General features: G+C 41.8%; 3 protein-coding genes across 5 annotated transcripts in view; all 3 read left to right on the plus strand.

Annotated features, from left to right (window-relative positions):
- Window positions 1–7,360, plus strand: part of LOC311046017 (uncharacterized protein) — a 52,068-nt gene extending 44,708 nt beyond the window's left edge. Inside the window, exons 43-47 of one of the 2 annotated variants that reach the window (XM_084058090.1) lie at window positions 220–357; window positions 737–853; window positions 5,558–5,746; window positions 6,036–6,319; window positions 6,718–7,360. In XM_084058090.1, coding sequence (XP_083914216.1) covers window positions 220–357; window positions 737–853; window positions 5,558–5,746; window positions 6,036–6,319; window positions 6,718–6,978 — 989 coding nt within the window. In that variant the 3' untranslated portion in view covers window positions 6,979–7,360. The remainder of the gene's footprint in view (window positions 1–219; window positions 358–736; window positions 854–5,557; window positions 5,747–6,035; window positions 6,320–6,717) is intronic. The other variant, XM_084058091.1, reaches the window with a different exon arrangement.
- Window positions 3,793–4,595, plus strand: LOC311046040 (exosome complex component CSL4-like; the record flags this gene model as incomplete). Its single annotated transcript, XM_084058134.1, has 1 exon — window positions 3,793–4,595. The coding sequence occupies one exon, from the start codon at window positions 3,793–3,795 to the stop codon at window positions 4,375–4,377; it is 585 nt and encodes a 194-aa protein (XP_083914260.1). The 3' UTR covers window positions 4,378–4,595.
- Window positions 7,361–9,071: 1,711 nt separating the features above from the next.
- Window positions 9,072–15,126, plus strand: LOC311045697 (uncharacterized protein). Of its 2 annotated transcripts, XR_014600798.1 has the most exons (8): window positions 9,072–9,311; window positions 10,404–10,548; window positions 11,081–11,176; window positions 11,523–11,667; window positions 12,340–12,485; window positions 12,572–12,711; window positions 13,818–14,043; window positions 14,176–15,126. XR_014600798.1 is itself a non-coding variant. In XM_084057657.1 (7 exons), exons 1-7 carry the CDS (start codon window positions 9,212–9,214, stop codon window positions 13,961–13,963), a joined length of 918 nt encoding a protein of 305 aa, XP_083913783.1. In that variant the 5' UTR covers window positions 9,072–9,211; the 3' UTR covers window positions 13,964–15,126. The 2 variants fall into 2 exon arrangements, 1 of the variants encoding a protein (XP_083913783.1); XM_084057657.1 differs by having other exon boundaries at window positions 13,818–15,126.
- The last annotated feature ends 1,517 nt before the right edge of the window (window positions 15,127–16,643 follow it).

Consider the following 16,643-nt stretch of genomic DNA (forward strand, 5'->3'; position numbering starts at 1 on the left):
TATACTTATATGAAGATGACGGGAGTCCCCCAGTTGTCTATACCGTACTAGGCCCCCTCTTATTTTTCCTCCACACTATACACTAAATCTCTTCCCCAAAAATAGCCAATCTGCTGTTTTCACCGAATGTTTACCCCAGAATAGGGATGATAGGGCTCACGTGGTTATTATACACAATTGTAGGTCTGTTATGATAGTTTAACTTGTGCGTTTCCCCAGGTGTCAGAGGTCTCCCAGGAGATACAGTGATCACCGATCCGCAGCCCGTCCCCCCGGGGCGAACCGGGCCACCTGGTATTGCAGGACCTGATGGTTACCCTGGCGGCCAGGGTTATGCAGGGATTCCAGGTCCTAAAGGTGAGACAGTAAATGTGTGTGTGTTTGTCTGTGTGTTTGTCTGTGTGTCTGCGTGTCTGTGTGTATGCGTGTGTATGCGTGTGTCTGCGCGCGCGCGTGTGTGTGTGTGTGTGTGTGTGTGTGTGTGTGTGTGTGTGTGTGTGTGTGTGTGTGTGTGTGTGTGTGTGTGTGTGTGTGTGTGTGTGTGTGTGCGCTCGCGCGCGCGCGTGTGTGTGTGCGTTGTGAAGGAACTTATTCGATTATATGAACAATTTTGCACAGCGTGCTTTGAGTATTCAGAAAAGTACTATATAAGTCAGAATGTATTTTTATAATTTTCATGCTCAGTTGTGTGTGTTTTTGTCTTATGTCTTTGTGTGTGTGTTTATCTTTATGTCAGGCTTGAAGGGTTCTATGGGTTCTGGAGGCCACTCTGGGACACCAGGACGCCCTGGTGTTGATGGTTCTGTTGGAGACCCGGGAAACAATGGTCCACGTGGATTTATTGGTGCTGAGGGTGAGACATCATAAGATAAACCTTAATTGATCCACATGGGAAAATTCAGTTGTCAAGAACCAAACCAAGATTCAGTATATAAGTATAAAGATAAATGTTTAAAGAATCAATCAATTTAATTATACATCTTGCACTGGGTTTAACTGAGTTATATTCTGTCAATAAATCCTATATTACAATTGGCGAGCGGACGGACCTCTGACATCAGACTCATATCACGGACGTACCTCTGACGTCGCGCTCATGTCACCATGAAGCCATAACCATATAAGGAGTTCCCAATGCAGAGCCCAAATATGGAGTTTGTTGTCTAACATCAATGTGTCATCATGGCATCAGCAAACAAATCAGTCAGCTCCATATATGGCACAAAAGGGGGCATGCTTTTGAACAGGATCTATAGACAATAATGAATATTTAATAAAGAGAGGTGCAGATGGCTCATGACTATTTGACTGAGAAATCATTCTCAAAAACCTCTTTTGAATGATCAGTAATTTGGTTAGATATGATGAATATGTAGCAGCCCAAACAACATTACAGTAATTAATATGGGGGGAAATTAAGCTATAATAAAGAGTTAAATAAAGAATTAGACGAAGGATGAACCATTGGACAGATTTTTCTTAATATACCAAGAATCTTCATAGACATACAGTCATACATACATACAGTATCAATCTGTTTGTAGTTTAAATTACCATCTATAATGACACTTATCTTTTGGGATTTTTTTGTTTATATAACTAAAAATCATGAAGTTGTATTTTTGCATATTGAGAGTAAGCTTGTTCAAGCTTGTTAGTATTCCCCCCCCCCCCCCCAAGGACCCCTGGGTACTGGGTACTGGGGGTCCCCAACAAAATTAGTTAATTTAGCGTCACAATTATTTTAACCACTTTAACCATGTGAACCTTTGTGCCACACTATGAGCTTATAGTGTATAATGTATAGTGTTAACCGTCCTTCAAATGTGAGGACATAGGGAGAAATTTTCCTGTCCCTAACTTCTTGTACTGCTCGTCTCCAAGTGATGATATAATACAGTAATACACGTGTGTCCTGAACCCCCCCTTTTTTAATAAACTTTCCAATGTGTGCATTTGCTTTACTGAAATCACCAAACTAAGGATAAAAACGATATTTGGGGCATGGTCTTTTCAATGAAGGTTCAGAGAACAAACCCCCTGTCTACCCACTTGAATAGCACCCCTATTCTGGGCATGTCATAATAGGCGAACATTCAGCAAAAATAAGCGACCTTTTGGTAAAATGTTCGCAGATCTACAAGGTCACAACGCGTCTCAAACGCTTTCAGGTTTTAGGGCGGATTCACACTGCGGCCTTGAACCAGCCTTGAGGCTGGTTGGAAGGAATACCTGGGAAGGAATTGGTAAAGCTAGCATCTATTATAAGTGTACTTTGTGAGAAGTTTTAGATTTTTGGAATGGTATTAGGTAAGGGTATAGCTTTTTAAAAAACATTGCAAACAAGTTAGGCTCGCCCCCTATTGAAAACCATATAAAACTTCTCACAAAGTGCACACGCTTTACCAATTCCTTCCCAGGTATTCCTTCCTACCAGCCTCAAGGCTGGTTCCAAGGCCGCAGTGTGAATCCGCCCTTAAATAGCTTCTCCTGGACTATGAAACAGCGAAGCGCCAGTCACCGCGAGACGTGGCGTGGCAAGGGACTGCCTCATGTCTGTCAGGCTGGTCGAGGAAGAACACATCTGGAGGCTCAAGCAGCTAGGTACTACTTTAGCCTCTCTGTGGCCGCATGTACCACAATCTCAGTCAGACCTGCCGGTTCTGCCACCTGCTGCTGGTGCTGAATCGTGCCACTTATGCGTGCACTGATGCGTGCACTGGACTCTGTGATAGCAGCCATGCTGGCAGAGAGGCAGTCTATTTCATCTTCCATCATCTTGTTGAAGTCGTTATTCATCTTCGTTATCATGTCTGTAACAGATATGATCTTATTGTAGTTTTCGTAAACCAGTCTCTGCATGTCACTGTCCAAGGCACGGATCTGCTTGACCATGCAGCTCTCCTGGTCCATCAGTTCTCCGAGTGAACATTCTCTTTTAAGCTTATTGAAATAAACCTCAGGGTCAAAGTGCGGCCCGTCGATCCGTGGCCTTATTCAGTACGTCGTAAAGCTTTAACATTCCTTGATCATTATGCTTTTGAGAAGCCCCAAAGTCAGTATAGACTACGTTGTCCATCGTCAATGAACTGTACAGCTTATAGGGAGGGTTAACTACCGGTACTTGGGGCCGAGGTCTATGATGTCAGTGATCTATGACATCAGTTCTGTGATTTAACTCATCTCCATATTTGGGCATAAAGTGGACCCAGACAGCCATGTCAGTGGGTCTCTCCATATATGGGCATGTGATGTAAGTCACAACAGAAACCGTTGCCTCAACAACGCAATTTTCCGTGTACATCGGGCATGTCCATATTTGGGCATAATTCGCCCACCCACATCTTGGCATATCCATATTTGGGCATAATCCAGGCACATACCCACAGGTATCTCCATATATGGGTATGTGATAGCTTGCCTGTCGTTGCCGGGGTTATTGCATTGACAACTGTCACCTTATGAATGTCCAGTCCCTATATGGGCATATCTATGCACTCTCCACAGACGCGCAGATGCGCACCTTGAACTTTTTTATACCAGATACAGAAATAAACAAGACTGGGTCTAATGATGTCAGTCTGTGACCTCAGTCAGTCTGTGACTGTCATCTATGACGTATCTGGGCAAGGTTTCACTTTCAGCCCAATCTGACCACCATTCACTTCCAGTTACAACCAATGTACAGCACCTCAAACAAACCAACAAAAGCAGATGATGTCAAATCAAGCCCCCAGGATAGCAGGGAATTATTGAAGCCATAGAAACCTGGTATTGCGTCTTCTTGAAAACATGTCGCTCATGAAGCTGTGTGTTCCTGGTGACAAGCTATGCAGCACAGAGGACTGCATACCCGGCACAGGCGTGTACCTTCGACACGAAGGTACATCTTCGATGAATAGCTACATCTATTCTTCACTAGCTGGATACGTGCTGAGGAAAAACGAAGGAAAGGAGTTACCAGTGATCTCAGTGGTGAGGGAAACAGAAACACATCTACTGCCAGATGTTGGCGCAATAGTCACCTGTAAGGTGACCAGCATTAACCCCAGGTTTGCCAAGGTTCATATCCTTTATGTAGGCTCCACACCACTGAAGGACCGCTTCAGAGGCACTATCAGGAAAGAAGATGTACGGGCCACAGAGAAAGACAAGGTTGAAACATACAAAAGCTTTAGACCAGGGGACATCGTACTGGCTAAAGTGATATCTTTGGGGGATGTGCAGTCGAACTACCTGTTGACTACAGCAGAGAACGAGCTGGGAGTGGTCATTGCCCGCAGTGAAGCAGGTGCTCAGATGGTTCCCATCAGCTGGTGTGAGATGCAGTGCCCACTAACACATGCCAAAGAGTATCGCAAGGTAGCACGGGTATAGCCAGAGTACCTGCAGGCATGAGATGTCTCCAGCAGGTAGTCTGGGAGGTGCAACTCTCTTCCACACGGAACACACAGACAGCTTCATCCTATCCCCAATCATGCTGATAACTCTGCATACAGTTCTTAATGCATGGGCCATTTGCATAGAGCTAGCAGCATCCTGTAATACCTCTTTAAAAAGGCCAACCCCCTTAGCCCTAGCAAATCTAAATGTCAAGAGCTCATGAGACTCAGCCTGAGTCTTGATAGACATGGTAGAAATTGTCAGACAAGTGAATCATTAGTGTGGTTGCCCTAACAGGGCAACCAGACTATAGTACTCTTCCGACTTTATTTCATGTTCTAGATAAACTTTATTTTGGCACGCTACTCCTCCCACAGTTTTTCCCCCCAATTTGCTAAGAGATTGGTTGTATAGTTTAATTGATATTGATTTATTAGTGAATTAAATTTCCCCAACCACTCTAATGGGAAAATGAAAAAAAATCAAATTCAAGTATTTTTTACTCAAAAAACGTAAAGGCTAGCGTTACAAGACTTGGAGGGGAGGTTCATAATTTACTGCGAAATTATTTAAAAAAGAATTACACCACTCGGCCTCATGGTGTCGCTATAACAGCCCACCTTACGTTTTGGCCTATGACTCTTGAACCGTTGGTCGTAGAATAAAAATCTTTTTTTCCCTAGATTTCTTGGGTCCTGATGCAACTCCCCATATAGGCCACGCCCATTTGTGTCAGGATAGAGTTTCCGCCATTTTGAATTTTCTTCAAAACACACTTTTAGCTTCTCCTCCCACATATTTTGTCCAAATTTCACAAAAATCGGTATTAATGATCTCTGGACCTCCATATGAATATGTTCTCGAATTGTAGTTATATGAATCATTTCAAATTGTTGATTTAAGTGCAGTCCACCCCATTCACTAATTAAACAAAGTTTCTTTGGCGATGCCTTCATACATTTCTTGTTCTTGTGGCTCGCCTATTATCGAATTCTAACAAAACCTAAAGTTTTTCTGCTTAAGATTTCCCTTAACATAGATAATAAGATGATTTATAAGTAAGATATTAACTTCTTCTATGGGAAAAATAAGTGGAAATCTCTATTTTTACACCCCCCCCCCCCCCTGCTCTCTCTCTGTTTTGCCTCACCTGTGCTCTCTTGTCATCCTCCAGGTCCACCAGGCCTTCCAGGTGACCCAGGTGAGCCGGGCCGGAGGAGGCCAGTGAGTCCAGGCTACCTGTTGGTCATTCACAGCCAGTCGGTAGTGGTGCCACCATGCCCTGGGGGCAGCACTCAGCTCTGGACCGGCTATAGTCTGGTGTACCTGGAGGGTCAGGAGAAGGCTCACACTCAGGACCTAGGTAAAGTTGGCCTGTATGAAGCCATCTGGTCAAAGTCAAAGTTTTGTGTGTGTGTGTGTGTGTGTGTGTGTGTGTGTGGTGGGGGGGGGGGGGGCAAAAAAGGTTGAGAAACACTGGCCTATTATGACATGCCCAGAAAAGGGACACATGGGTTCACGCAGTTCATAAACATATTTCTGTGACATTTGCGGAAGTGCATCGGATTTATCTGCTGCATCGCATTTCAACACAATGATACCCAATTTAGTTACCATGTCCTCTGCTTCCCCTCCTACCTCTCCCTCCCTAGGCCAGGCTGGCTCCTGTCTGCCAGTTTTCTCCACCATGCCCTTCTCCTACTGCAACACGGGTGCCTGCCACTACTCCAGCCGCAATGACAAGTCCTACTGGCTCTCCACTACCGCACCCATACCCATGATGCCCTTCTCCGGCAGGGAGATCGGCTCCCACATCAGCCGTTGTGCGGTGTGTGAGACGTCCTCCCCAGTGGTGGCAGTTCACAGCCAGGACCACGCGCCTCCCGCCTGTCCGCCTCGCTGGAGGAGCCTCTGGACTGGCTACTCCTTCCTCCTGGTGAGCATGAGGAAGACATGGGCGACTGCATTGTGTGTGTGTGTGTGTGTGTGTGTGTGTGTGTGTGTGTGTGTGTGTGTGTGTGTGTGTGTGTGCGTGCGTGCGTGCGTGCGTGCGTGCGTGCGTGCGTGCGTGCGTGCGTGCGTGCGTGCGTGCGTGCGTGCGTGCGTGCGTGCGTGCGTGCGTGCGTGCGTGCGTGCGTGCGTGCGTGCGTGCGTGCGTGCGTGCGTGCATGTGTGCACATTCATGTGTGCAAGACACAAAAGGTACAAAAGGATTTCCTTTTTTTTTCCATTTTGCAGCATAGTAAATAGTAGCAAATTAGTGCATAACAGATGTAATAAATTAGATGTTTTATCATTTTCCCTGAAACTGTGCTGCTTCTCTCACCTCCTCAGCACACAGGTGCAGGTGACGAGGGCGGAGGCCAGTCTCTGACCTCCTCAGGTAGCTGCCTCAGAGACTTTCGAACACACCCCTTCATAGAGTGCCAGGGTGCGCGGGGTACCTGTCACTACTTTGCCAACCTCTACAGTTTCTGGTTGACTACCATCAGCCGAGCAGATCAGTTCCGCGCCCCAGAGCCGGGTACCATCAAAGCAGCTGACCAGCAGCGCCAGAAGGCTAGTCAGTGCCACGTCTGTACCAGAGACCGATAGTGGTCACCATGTCACCTTTCCATTATGTCATTCTCTCTCTCTCTCTCTCTCTCTCTCTCTCTCTCTCTCTCTCTCTCTCTCTCTCATATACTTATTCTTTAACCATGTCCCATCATTGAGAACTTCTACATGTCCCATCATTGGGAACTTCTATAATAATATAATTCAGCAGTATTTATATTGGGACATGTTGTAAGCAATGTTTTTTGCTACTTCTGATGTCAAAGATTACATTTGATCACTGAAAACTGGCATCTCTGTATAATATGATTTTACACTGAACCACTGTATTTTTTAAGGCTATATAAAATGAAGCTCTGATTCGTTGTTGATAGAAATTGAAATAAATGTTTCTTCTTGACCTATATAAACTACATTTCGTTTAATTGATCCACACCCCTCCCATGATCCCCATAACGACTGTGAAAAAGATGGGAAGGCAACAGGGAAGACATTATTTGTACCGATATGAGCACATTATGGGAGGACAATTTAGGCATCAACACTTGTTAAAAATGTACCCTTTACTTTGATAGTTTCCTGTTAATATTGAAGAAAAAACGGCAATAAGCCATCAAATAGTTGGATGGTTGGAATAGTTGGTTTTATGAGCTGTTTTAGTTTAGTGTGCTATTTTTTGCACAACCCTGCGAATACTCAATCAGGAACCTGAAAGAAGTATATTACGTAAAGAAATCATTTAATCCAGTCCAATACATTCATGTTGCATACTTATTTACTTTCAGATAAGACAAATTATATAAATTAGAAAACATTTCCAAATATGAGATGTTACATTAAACTGGACTGTTAGTATGTGATTATTATGTAATTATGGCCTACTTCCCAGGGAGAGCAAAAGAAAAGCCAATTCTGTTGATTGATGATTGATGATTGTAATTAAGTAGAATTTTATGGATGTCAGGCCCTGTCACATCAGGCCCCTCTCACAGCACTGAATGGCAGGCCTGTCATGGCCCTGTCACAGGCCCTGTCATGTTACCATGGTACCAAAACTATGCTTCTTAATTGAGTTTTATTGCATACAAGGTTGACACTTTTTTGTTGTAAATAAAACACCTGGGTTCTTCTGGGTTTTTTAAGCAAAGACTAGAGACTGAAAGTACAATCCGTTTCCAACATCATAAATTCACTCAAATATGGCCATGGTGATAGGAAACGTCTGGATTCTAACTGCAAACTGTGGGAATACCATAGTGTTATACCTACAAGTTCCAGTAGAGAGCAGAAGTGAGCTCGAGTGGTGTTTGGTCCGCCTCAAATAACAACAATATAAATCAATCAGTCTGAAATCAAATCAATCCCATAGCCCGAAACGTTTAGGCTGCGATTCAAGTAGTTTGTTGCTAGGATACTGTCCAGATGTGTTTTCTAGTCTCTAATTGCACGTAGCCTATTGACAGCCTTTAATTTTCTCATATTAGCTCAATAGCTCACCCCCCCCCCCCCCCCCCCCCCCCACAGACACACACACACACACACACACACACACACACACACACACACACACACACACACACACACACACACACAAACGAACAAAAATAACAAAACAAAATAAAACAACTGTAAGAATCTTACTTGCACAATGTAGACAATCACATGATAAGGGATTTTGATGCTTGTTGCACATTTGACACTGCTGCTAAGACATACGTATGCCTTACAAAGTACTATCACTTAGCATCCAGTATTATTACGTAATTATTTATAATAATAAAAAAGAAAATAATAATAATAATACTTATTATTATCATTATCTTAAAGAATTTCAGCCACACTTTTACATCTAAAATCATGTTTTGTGTTGTGTTGTGTTGTTGTGTTGTGTTGTGTTGTGTTGTGTTGTGTTTTGTTTTGTTTTGTTTTGTTTTGTTTTGTTTTGTTTTGTTTTGTTTTGTTTTGTTTTGTTTTGTTGTGTTTTGTTTTGGTTGTTGGGTGTGGATGAGACAAATGGGGTCTTTTTCACATTTCTGTTACCATGGTGACAGTTGGCTGCCAACTCTCAACAGCCAATCACAGCACGACATACCATTCGGGCTATGGGATCTATAACTCTGCCAGCTGTGAATAGCTCCAGCTCATAGAGGTATAGCTCCAGCTCCGCGCAGTTCTCTTTTGTACATGGTTTACGATCCACCCAAGTTCAGCCGAGCAACAACAAGCGAAATAACTATAATCACATTATTATTTCTTATCAGCCTAATATAAGATGGCGGACAGCAGCTTGCTTCGTGTTATTGTCATAGTCTTTTCGGTGCTGTTTTTTATCGCAGCTATAGTTGTTAATGCGCTGGCTGGAACGGGCAAAGGTGAGTTATTACATGTTTACATGTGTTGTGTTGTGTTGTGTTGTGTTGTGTTGTGTTGTGTTGTGAAACGATACAATACAATGGCACTGTTTAAAGTCAACTGTTCTTCAATATTGGTCGATTGCGATTCTTTTCCATGCATTTTCAATCATGCTACAAAATATCTCACATCGCTTTTATAATCTGCCCAGTAGTGACTCATGTTTAAGGAATATTTCCATGAAATAAGTGTTTCCAGCTGTTTGTTATGGTTACACAATGTAGTCTGTTCCAGATTACTGTGAAATGTCTCCTCCTTCTGGAAAGTGAGGGGGAAGAGCTGACCTCTAGGAATAAAACATAGTTAGAATAGAAAACTAAATAGAATATGGAGAATATATGATGTAATGGCTTATAACATACTTGCTTTAGGATACTGTTGAAGTTGGTTTTAAGAAAGAAATGACAAGCATTCTGTTCTATTTGTCTTTTCTTTTTTAGGTGTAGTTTTTTTTGGTGCTGAATTTCCACTTAAATCACCCATAATGTCCAGTTAATTTACCAGTGTGACTGTGAATGTTCTTTTGTGTGTACCAAAATGTGTCTGGTAGTAGGGTAATGTGATGACTCATATGATACTGGCAAATTCAGGCCTCGAGTATGTGATGTTTGTCAGGTTTGATGTGGTCTCTGCATGATGGTTATATGTTGAATCGCAACTGAAACCATTTGTCTGTTATCCTGCTCCCACCCCTTTACTAAAAGGTCTCAGAGACTACTGTGAATAAGCAACTCTTTAATTAGAAGGTAGGCTGGGTTTTGGTCTCATGGTCTGATTGGAGTTCTTCTTGGAAACGTTCCTTAAAAGGCAACACACTGTAGTTGCTCAGTGGACAAATGGAAGCAAACCTTTTACTTAAACCTTGCTATATTTCGTCATTAATTTATTTTCACTGACTCCCAATTGAAATAAATAATGGCTGCTTCATGGAGTTTTTGTTTTGCCTTTTATGTGTAAAAGACCTGTTAGATCCGGTCGTGAAGACCTTTGTGAGGAGAATCCTGGATTCTCTGCTGCATTCTCCTACTCAGTCGGTTGCTGCTGTTTTTCAGGTCCATTCCATTCCACTACTGGTAACGTGTCGTCCCGCTATGAGACACTCATCACCCCAGCTGGCTGGACCTTCTCTATCTGGGGCCTCATCTATACCTGGCTCGCCGTGGCAATCCTATACATATCTACATTTCTGTGCAGAGGGTGGGTCACCAATAAACATACTGGCCCGCCGTGGCAATCCTATACATATCTGCGTTTCTGAGCAAAGGGTGGGTCACCGTCTCACCGATAAAGATAACATACAGCTTGCTTGTACAGCCCTATACATAACTCTGTATCAATCAGTGCAGAGGATGGGTCACCATCCAACACTAATAAACAGAACCATGTTGTTAAAGCTGGAGATTAGGATATATTAGGATTATCAGTTTGTTCAGAGGGTATTGGTAAATTCATTCTATTGTATTACACATTTATATACATTTATTGTGTGTGTGTGTGTGTGTGTGTGTGTGTGTGTGTGTGTGTGTGTGTGTGTGTGTGTGTGTGTGTGTGTGTGTGTGTGTGTGTGTGTGTGTGTGTGTGTGTGTGTGTGTGTGTGTGTGTGTGTGCGTGTAAAACTATGTGTACATTATGGTATTTTATGCCCTATGCGTTGTATTGCAGCTTGTTGATTGACATACGAATGAAGACAGTTCGTTCTTATCATTTATTCTCTCCATGCACTTTCTAGATACTGGGCTCTGTGTCTGTTGCCCTATGTCTTCTACGGGAACTGGATCGCCAGCATGCTGATGAATATGATATGGCTTCTACTGTTTGACAGAGAGTATGTGGACATATATATATATTTGTGTATTTTCTTGTTTTGATTGTCTTATTTTAAAATGTTTAAAGGTACATGCAGGACAATTATTGACTATATAATGTGAAGTAATGCATTCAAAAGTTCCTATTCATTTTGCTATGTAATATAATCTGTCTGTGGTAGTAAAAGTAATTGAATGAAGGTTACCATATGTTGCTAATTTGAGTGTTGGCCTAATTTAGTCTTTGACAGTTACTTTGACAGTTACTTTTGGCAAGTGCGACAGAGTATAGATAAAATAATGAATTGAGCCTAATTTATACTATGTTGCACTTGCACTCTGATTCTCTCTGTCTCTCTCTATCAGGATGATGGGGTCAGCTTTACTTGTTTTAGGAATGCTAACGGTGGCAAATTACAGCACTGTGTTCTTCTGCTGCTATGCCACCAATTACTACGGACTTTGGCTGCAGAAATACTATCCCAAAGACCTGGTCTGTCTCCGAATAGTGGTACGACTGTTTATGTCCTGAAGACGTGTCTGTCTCTGTGCTTCTGTCTGTCTGTCTGTCTGTCTGTCTGTCTGTCTGTCTGTCTGTCTGTGTTTGTCTGTAGGGTATACAGATAAACTGTACTGTATGTAAGTTGTATCACTGTTGCAAATTGTAGGGTATGTATATGTACTGTATACAATGTTACGTCACTGTCTGCAATTTTGGCCACCAAAGGGTGATAAAAGTCCCAAAACAAACTTGGGCTGAAACACACTACAAGACCCCCCCCAAATGAAAAGTGATGAGCCACTCAACTATGCACACCTCTAGGTTGATATGACATATTACAATTACAGTTTGAGTTGCAATATTATAAACACTTGGTACAAAGATTACGCATTTCCTTAATTTATAGGCTGTCGTTCTCATTACTGTGTAGTTTGAGGTGTATTCTGTATATCAAATTACAAATTTGTTTTCCTCATCAATATTATGATTATTATTATTATTTGTAGTTGTTGTAGTAGTAGCAGGGTTAGTGATAATGAGACCAAAGCTCACTGATAAAATACAAATAACGTGAGTGCAATCTATTGGTTAGATGTTGTATAGGATGTTGATATGTTCAACTTACCTTTTCGATTACAACTGCCAACCCATGCAGCCTGTTGTGGATGTTCATGTCTTCAGGTCCAGAATGGACTGGCCCTCTACGCCACATGGACGTCCATTGCCACTCTGATCAACTTCACAATGGTTCTCCAACTGTGGGGCGTGGAAAAGAGCACGGCAGCCACAGCCTCCCTGTGCATCCTGTTTGTGGAGCTGGTGGCATGGTGAGTGGGATGAGATGTGACAATCGGAACCATAACAACAAAAGAATGATTGCCTTGTCGGTCTCACTTTTATGATGTGTCCGTAGGTTCATCCTGGAGAACTGTCTGCTGGACCGCTGGGTGCGTTACATTTTGACAGTCTACCCGGTGGTGATCGTGGCTTTGGTGGGAAATGTATCCAAGCACTACCACCCGGCTGACCCTACTCCTAACTCTGTCTTTATGGGTGAGTTGTTTGATCATATCAGGTTTTATGCACAAGGTATTAAATCCACTGGATATTATTAACCCCACTGGATATTAACCCCACATTTGCCCCAAATTACCTTCATTTATAAAGCTAGATTGTCCCTAGCTGTAGTTTACATCCCTCGTAGACGTATTTACGATTCTGACGTCTTCAATCTACGAGAGTTGTAGGGTGCTCGTCCCATGGAGAGGGGCACTTTCTGCACTTTACCCCGTAGACACTCCAAACATGTACAAATTGAAAATAAAAGGTGCTTACCGCAAAGCCCCAAATGTTAACGACCTCTGCGGGGTAGTAGTGATCCCCGTAGAGGTCGTGAGGTGTATTGCGCATTGAACACACGATGTATCAATACACCTCCCGGCCGCCAAATCGCTGTTGCGCAGTTCAAACTCATTTAAAACAAAAGAAGAACAGTGAAGATTCCGACACAAGCTGGATTAAAAGACTTCTTTATTGAAAGATATACCTCTACAGGGATCACTACTACCCCGCAGAGGTCGTTAACATTTGGGGCTTTGCGGTAAGCACCTTTTATTTTCAATTTGTACATGTTTGGAGTGTCTACGGGATAAGTGCAGAAAGTGCCCCTCTCCATGGGACGAGCACCCTACAACTCTCGTAGATTGAAGACGTCAGAATCGTAAATACGTCTACGAGGGTTGTAAACTACAGCTAGATTGTCCCCTAAAAGTAATCTCATTGATAAGACATTCAGAGAATAAAATAGAATAAATGAACTTAGTCTAACACTAGATATCTGCACACTGACTGATTAACATAATGTATATTATATCAATAAATATAAGTATAGTGTACAATCTATCACCAGTGAATATACGCATTCATTTATATCTATTGCCTATGAATGGATATATGTATCAACAGTGGATATGAGACTGTCAGCTGTTTTTCATTAGTAGGTATCTGGATTTATCTGCTTTATGTCGATAACACAGTGAAGTGTCACAAAAAACACAGGCAGATGAGAGGCTGTGCAGTTATGTGACATTTCTCGTTGGCACCTTCCAATTATCTTTTCTAATGATACCATTTCAACTCACTTCTCTCTTTCTTTTCAGTGGTACTGCTGCTGCTAGCGTGTGTTCTCCTGGTGGTACGGATTATCGTGGTTATCTGGAAACGCAGGAAGCAATCCCTCTACTTCTCAGGCCATCAGCCAATGTTGTCACCCTGTGACGGAGGCAAAAGCAAGATCTTCAAATAGAGAACACGCATTTCTTCTACACCTTTCTCACCTTTTCCACTCCAAACACAGCCTACCTTTCCTGCTCTTTTCTACTTCTTATGATGGTTGCTTGTTTTTGCAGGAAATGCACTTAAGACCTCTGGTGATTAGTAGTTTCGTTCCCTACCTATGTTGAATGCACTTATTGTAAGTCGCTTTGGATAAAAGCTAAATGACTGTAATGTAATGTAATGATCTTTTCATAATCAAAATAAGACTGACTTACTTAACAGTCGCGTTACAATAGCAATGAATTCACAATGCAGCACACTAAACACAAGCTGCCTAATATTTAACCACCGCTTTAACCACTGCAATTGTTGTTTATTCATTGATTGCTTCCAAAACCTTTAAACATTTTTACCATTGTGCTGACAGTGTTTTAAAGTAGTATATTGATCTATATATTCATGTTGTGAGATTAGATATCATCTAGGATTTTGGTCATTAACTGTATATACATTATAGCACTACAGATTTCTACATAGTCCAGTGTTAGCCCACACACAGTAAATACTAATTCCATCATGTAATGTAGACACAGACATACAGTAGCATGAAAACAATTCTAAACTCTCTTGGGAGTCTGTGTGGCGTTTATCCGTTTATTTTCGTCCTGTGAAGTGTAATTTAGGCTTCAGTTTAGCAATTTTAAAAGTATTAAATCATTTAAACTGAAGGAACAGTCAAAATATTGATACAATCTTCAATTCATATCTACCTCACAGATGTTTTTTATAGAATTGTTGGAAACAGTGTGACTGTTGATAGCTGTTCATACAGTACTTAATACTGTACAAAGTTTACAAAAACACGCACATCCAAAACTAATTTTCTGACTGCGACCGTCCACCCCGATTGTATTATTTTATTTTTTATGTACTTAGACAAACGGTAGGAAGACTATGAAGGAAACAGCGTAGGGGAAGCACAGGAGGAAGTGTGCATGGAGGATTGGAGCAGGCCCAGCAAGGGCATGTGGCTCCATGGAGAGAAGAAGCTTAACCACTACACACACCAGTTAGCTTTTATACACTTGTGTATTTTCACATTGCCTTGCCATGTACCAACTGTATACTTTTATACATTTTATAACGTTGTACTGATATGTATTCATTAAAAACCACTGGGATTATTACAAATGTCTAGTGTTTGGTCTCATAAATATTAGGATATTAATGTCTACTGTTCCTGTTAGATTTATTTTTCCCTAGTTAATACCAGTCCATATCTATCGGTCAGATGTGAATTAATCAATAAACAGAGGAAACTTCTTATTATAATAGTATTTGGGTTTATTCCAGAGTAGAGATCTTACAAGCGTCGGAAAAGCATGGTTCGAGATATATTCTTCTGAAGTTTAAACAGAGATACAGAGTTTTATATACAGTGTGGGTTTACGCCTTCCGTCATCAGGTCAGCAGTTGTCTGTGGCCCCAGCTTGCTTCTTGTCCTTGGCAACTAGGTTCACGGCGACCTCGATACTGTAAACAATTCCGAGATTAATCTACTATCTTAATAATGTTGATTTATACTAGGAGCGATCAAACAAAAACAAAGTTGCAGGCACTGCCTGAGGGACCCAGGAGGTTTAACCAAATTGTCACACAAGAGGCAGGCTGGCTAGCAAATATGAACAAGCACATACAAATGAAATATATCTTTATCAGATTTATAAATACATATTTATAGATCTATCAGTTCCAATCCGCAGTGTCCACTGTTTTTAGACAATAAGGGGAACCAAACCAAAAGTCTTCATTTAGGTTACAACATGGGTTGTTTGTTTTAGGCCATGAAAAGTGGGATTAAAATGCTGGTACCTTGGAAACCATGACTCTTTTGGATGTCATTCAGATGCTCCATTGAGTGAAAAAGAGTGCACTTCTGTTAATTATGATTATTGGCACTTTTTATGCTTTTTTTCCAGACAGGAGAGTGGTAAGACACAGGTAACTAAGAGCAGGGAGAAACATGCAAGACAAGACTGAGGACAGATTCAAACCCGGGTGTTCCCACTCGCTATAGGATTATAATTATGGTCTGCAGTGTTGGTGGAGAAGATTCATGTAATAACTACTTCACTTATTTAGTTCCAGTTACTAAGGCGGGAACTAAAGTGTAATAACACCCTTATGTTATTATAAATCATCCCAGTGTGAGCACATTTTTTATTTAAGGCATTTTACCAACATTCAGCTAGAGACTTACCATAGGATGCAGACGAAGCGGTTTGTACTTCCTCACAATTTCTGGAATGCCTTAATTAGCAGTGCAGTGAATGATTTAGATATTTGAGGGCCTGAGAAAAATTCTGGTGTGCCACCCTCACTCCCAAATACTCTACCTTTTCTATCCATCCTTATTACACATAACCTTCATTCCCCAGAGCTTTGATCTCTGTTAAAGACAGAGATCTACCAGCTGCTTTAATCTCAGAGTTTCTCTCACCTATCTTCAATCAAAGTGTCAAGTGTGTGCATTCACCACATGCCCCTACTTAATGGTTAGACCACCTAATAACCTGTACACTGTGATAACAACAAATAAAACAGAAGGTGGATTCCCTGAGGCCACTGAATATTCTACACCTGTGGGCGTTAAGCCAAGGGGCCCAAGTGAAACATGAGGATCTGGGCCTTCAAGGATTCTGACACCC

This window comes from Gymnoscopelus microlampas (assembly GCF_963454915.1).
Source record: "Gymnoscopelus microlampas genome assembly, chromosome: 5".
In the NCBI taxonomy this organism is placed as follows: Eukaryota; Metazoa; Chordata; class Actinopteri; order Myctophiformes; family Myctophidae; genus Gymnoscopelus; species Gymnoscopelus microlampas.

What these genes read in the sequence shown, in the direction of transcription:
- LOC311045697 (XM_084057657.1), top strand. Translation starts at nt 9,212, where the DNA reads ATGGCGGACAGCAGCTTGCTTCGTGTTATTGTCATAGTCTTTTCGGTG. An exon ending in TCTACATTTCTGTGCAGAGG is followed by an intron (nt 10,549 to 11,080) that starts GTGGGTCACCAA and finishes TGCACTTTCTAG; the next exon opens with ATACTGGGCTCTGTGTCTGT. An exon ending in TTTGTGGAGCTGGTGGCATG is followed by an intron (nt 12,486 to 12,571) that starts GTGAGTGGGATG and finishes ATGTGTCCGTAG; the next exon opens with GTTCATCCTGGAGAACTGTC.